At 43.5% G+C, this 5,000-nt stretch overlaps 2 protein-coding genes across 2 annotated transcripts in view; one reads left to right on the forward strand and one right to left on the reverse strand.

Annotated features, from left to right (window-relative positions):
- Positions 1-4,929, reverse strand: part of LOC101848321 (regucalcin) — a 26,611-nt gene extending 21,682 nt beyond the window's left edge. Inside the window, exon 1 of the mRNA XM_005108910.3 lies at positions 4,770-4,929. The gene's annotated coding sequence lies outside the window, so the exon portion shown is untranslated. The remainder of the gene's footprint in view (positions 1-4,769) is intronic.
- Positions 3,219-5,000, forward strand: part of LOC101848551 (E3 ubiquitin-protein ligase DCST1) — a gene marked incomplete in the record, with an annotated part of 19,384 nt that continues 17,602 nt past the window's right edge. Inside the window, 2 exon segments of the mRNA XM_035972539.1 lie at positions 3,219-4,392; positions 4,519-5,000. The exon segment at positions 4,519-5,000 is cut by the window's right edge and continues 84 nt beyond it. Of these exon segments, the coding sequence (XP_035828432.1) occupies positions 3,219-4,392; positions 4,519-5,000 (1,656 nt within the window).

A 5,000-nucleotide genomic window follows, 5' to 3' on the forward strand; every position in this document is an offset into this window, starting at 1 on the left:
GCAGAGATGTCAGTACTAGATCTAGATCTATATGTTATTGATCTACCAGTGAGTCTAACTCTTTGGTAGAACATGACAATTATCATTTAATTTTTTAAATTTCACATTTGGCTGTTTGTGTCTACCCTTTCGTGGCCAGGAGCTGGTGTCATAATCGAGGTCACGATCTGATTATAGGACGGTTAAAAGTCGAGGAAAAAAACAAGCATTTGCAGCAGTCAAGAGATTATTAGGAGTTAGTTCCCCTCACATTTGTGAGGTAGACTCGACCAGTGTTAGTTAGCTTACATAATCAGGGCTTGGGATTTCTTATAACTGTGGCCCCAAAGGGGTGACCAGGGTATATGTCGCAATGAAACAGTTTTGACTGCTATGCACATGTTCCCTTCAACTCTATTGGTAGACTCTTTCAGCCTCACTTTAAGCTTACTTAATCAAAGCTTGCGACTGCTTATGGAGTGGCCTGAGAGGGGTGATCAAGCTATTTCTGTGGCTGTGAAACCGTTTTTAATGTTAGGCATACTGTTCATTGTTGATTATGAACGTCTTTTTACATTTAATTTATGAGGTTTACATTTATGGGTGAATTTGACAGCGACAAGGTTTCAAAATTAGGAAGCAGTGATTATTTGATTATATAGACGCTTGGCCATTGCAACCTACAAATTTGATGTGTCTATTTTCGGACATCTCCATTCATGGACTGCGAGAAGTAACTCATTTTGTCAGCACGCTTCACATATGCTCCAACTGTGTTGTGTAAGTGCCGTAAAAAAGCTTACTTACATAAAATGAGAACTGTGTGGGTGATTGGTGAAGGCTATGTTGGGATTTGCTCCTTTCCTGTCGAACATCTATCTCCCTTATCTCTCCTCCTTCATTTGTGTTTGTCACTCTTGTGTAACATCTCTTATCTCCGGCACTTATATGGTCTGATTATGCTGCAAGTGCCGTAAAAAAAAGGTTTTTCAAGCAAAACAGGAACTTTAGCATAAATAGTGCTATTATTTTGACACCAAAGTAGATCAGAATTTTTTTTTATAGTAGAGGGTTTTACGGCGCACGCAACTGCATAAGGTCATATGAGCGCCAAGGGGTGAGTGTCAACTGTCAACAGAGAAATCTTTACAGGGAATCAGACTTAGACTGCTCACCTTTCTAACTTCAGCAGCACAAGGTCTGCTTCGACTATCAAGGCACCCGGGAAATAGCAGGTTACAAGAGAGTGACAAACATACAAAAGAAGTAGCGGAAAATGACAATAGTAAGGATTAAGAAAGAAAAAGCAGCAGTTCCCTGTTGTAGATCAGGCACAGTTATGAGCGTGACATGAGTCAGCCCATTTACAATTCTACAATGCTTGAACGAGAAATGTCTCCCATTTGAGAATGGCCTGAAGACACTACAGTCAGTGGCACTGCCCCGGGGTGGGGGTTGGGGGGGGGGTAGATCACAAAAAAGACTATTGTTCCAGGGAGAAGTGCTCTTAGAAATGACATCCTAACTTCCACAACGATGCTACCTGGAAAAACGAATGGAGACAGTTCTAGTTCTAAAATCCCGAAAAATCTTTCTAAAACGCCTACAATATCACAATGTATTGTTATACCGCAACTTTAAGGGTACTCACAGGTAGCCTCACGGAGTGTGGCGGCTCGGATTTGCGTAGTAGGTCAAGTAAGTTCTGAATAGGTGTGTGTGTGGGGGGGGGGGAGGTTGCTAAAGTTCACTTTTAACGACTACTGTTGTTAATTTTAGCTGTGTGCGAAATCACGACCTCAACTCCACACGCAGAAGGCACAGAGGCTAAACAAGCGGTTCTGTAAGACGGTAGACAACGGGCGTCTGTGGTGTAGTGGTTAAGCACTTCGCTGTCGCACGCAGGAGACCTGAGATCAATGCCTGGGTGAATAGATTCTTGTTGTTGAGTATTTCAAAAGACATCTTAAACATTTTCTGTTCCTACAGGCCTATCCTTCATAAGCTTTTAACGTTATCTTTCATTATATTTGTTCTGTTCCTATGTCTGGATGAAAATAGTCTCTCTCTCTCTCTCTCTCTCTCTCTCTCTCTCTCTCTCTGTGTCTCTCTGTCTCTCTCTCTGTCTCTCTGTCTCTCTCTCTCTCTCTGTGTGTGTGTGTGTGTGTGTGTGTGTGTGTGTGTGTGTGTGTGTGTGTGTGTGCATTAATGTATATTGCTTGAGAAGAAAGGAAGTAGTAAGAAAGGTTTTTGAAAAATGGGTATTCCAATGTAAAGCGCATTGAGCTACTTTTTTTGGAAATGCGCTATATAAATGTTATATATTATTATTATTGTTATTATTATTATTATTATTATTATTATTATTATTATTATTATTATTATTATTATTATTATTATTATTTCAGTCTTTGTACTAGGATGTTGTACCCCTCTCGGCGCGGGTTGTATCTTACAGGCAGGGTCAAACTCCTAGATGATCTAAATTATGCTGATGGGTGTGTGCAAACACCGACATTAACAGAAAAAGACAGGCAGACAACACTGAAGCCTTGTTAGTCTGTTATCAATTTACGACAGAACATCTAGATCTAGATTTAGGCCTCTTCTTTATTGTGTTTGATGGGGTGGTCGCTCGTTACGGAAGTCCTTCCGACACAACACATGCACTTATATATATATAAACACACAAACACACATACATACAAACACACGTACACACACGCACACAAACTCTAACATGCACCTACAGTTAACACACACACAAGCACACATTCATACACCACTGCGCAAACACAATGAAAATGAGTCGTGTATTGTTTCGTAGAGTCTGAAATCCTCAAGACGTCTTCACATTTTTAAGAGTATGTCGTCATCACTTTATGAGTTCCTGTTCTCACAAGTAAATGCTTCGTAAAAGGACGGACAAATTAACTGCAGATCTAGATTCTAGACATTGTATTCTTTATCAAGATTCCGCAGATGACAGAAATAGGACAACTTGCAAGAGGACGATCATGCTGCCTCTACTAAACTAACACCTAGTGTCTCCTCTCTGAACGGAAACACGCAGGGAAATTCTGACATTGAACCACTCTGATCCCACACAACTATTACTTGAGCAGGAGCGATACCGTCGTTTTTGGGTACTTTTGCAGTGTTCAACCCGTCCCACATTGAGCCAAACATCAGTGATTTTCTCATGCTTTTTAATGTAATTGTTTATTATTTGTACGAAAATGGCTGAATTGACATACGAAGATGAAACTATTGGGATGAAAGGTGTCAGCCACGTTATAGAAGATAAAACAACCGACAAAGATGGTCGTTGTTCGGAAACAGAGCAGGGAAATACGCGGAGATTCAAATATTATGAAGACGTCAGTACATCATTTTCCCCGACATTTTCTCCATTAAGACATCCTCATATTTACCATCAGGAGAAAAACGAACAACAGTTCTCAGCCCATGGCGTGGACGCTACTTCTACCCCTGGCCAGAGGTTTGAACCAATGTCGCTGACGTGTGCGGCCCGCGGGGATTTCAGTCATCTGTCCGGACATAGACGGGAGTCAAACCCGATTGATACAGCTCAAAACTTGAGCCATCGAGACTCCGATAAAGATATCCCCCACATGAACTATTGTTTCGCTGAACACGGACAGTGCACGCGTCCAATTGTGTTTCCGGGAAAACCCGACATGAAAAGTGGCAAAGGGCGTCAGAGTCTCTCTCCCCACGGCCGATCACACCATTTCTCTCGAGTGCTGTACAAGAATACAACTGCAGGAACTTTAGAACGACGGCAAACGGAATCCAAAATGGCTGATCAACTCGCACTACAAGAAAGTATCACCGTTCAACAAGCAAGTTGCTTTCATGAGGAGAGTCTTTTCAAACCAGTTCTCAGCAATTCATTGTCTTCCCAATTCAAACAAGATTCAAACACTGCGTTTAGCTGCCTCCTTTCCAAGGCAACGGAAGAAAATATGAATCACAACCGCGTCAGCCTAGAAGGTGGGGATTATCGTCTGTGTGCGGCCGCACCTGTGACGTCACAGCCCGACACAAACGTGTCTGACGCCATGACTGAGCAGGGAAGTCCTCCATACAGAGACAGTGTGGGTGAAAGTAATTACAGTAGCAGCAACAGCAGCAACAGCAGCAACAACAACAATAGTAGCAACAACGGCAGCGGTAGCAGCAGCAGCGACAACAACAGGAATAATGATAGTTATGGTATCAGTAGGGATGATGATGATGACGATGATGATAGTGGTGGTGGTGGCAGGGTTGAGGGCAAAGAGAAAGATGAAAGCGACACCCCACAGTTTTCTTTCTTTGACGAGGCTCAAGAGTATGAAAGCCATACTGATACACAGGAGGACGAGCGCTGCAGGGGCAGTCACTGCAGTAATAATGACAGCTGCAACAACAACAGCAGCAACCCCAGCAGCAGCTGCAACAATGACAGTAACAATAATAACAACAACAGCAGCAACAGCAACAGCAACAACAACAACAGCAGCACAAGCCAAAACAACAACAGCAACAGCAACAACCGTAGCACCAGCAACGATGACAACAATAACACCCACAGCACAGACTCAGGATCATCTACTACTTCCACCTTCCCACCAACACCAACACCACCATCATCCTCCTCATCATCGTTCGGAACCCACAGTCCCAGCGACAACGACAACGACAACGACAACGACAACAACATCATCAGCAAAACTTCCCAGAAAAACAAAAAAAAGAAAAGGCGGCGAGGTCTTTTAGCCAACCTGCTTAAGTCAGCCCCGGACGAACACAGGCTTCTCAAGATCACTCTCTGGTTCCCTGTGGGTGTGGTCATCGCTCTGGCGCTGCACTTCCTGGTCATCGACAAGCTTCAGCTGGACAAACTGACCAAACTGCTGGTGGGCGCTGGCCTGGGTCTCCTGCTGGCCTTGACCTTTGCCCTGAGTCTTCAGATGCGCTGTGTGACGTGCTTGGTGGTGCCCACGTTTGTGGGG

Source organism: Aplysia californica, unplaced genomic scaffold, assembly GCF_000002075.1.
Source record: "Aplysia californica isolate F4 #8 unplaced genomic scaffold, AplCal3.0 scaffold00733, whole genome shotgun sequence".
Taxonomy (NCBI): Eukaryota; Metazoa; Mollusca; class Gastropoda; order Aplysiida; family Aplysiidae; genus Aplysia; species Aplysia californica.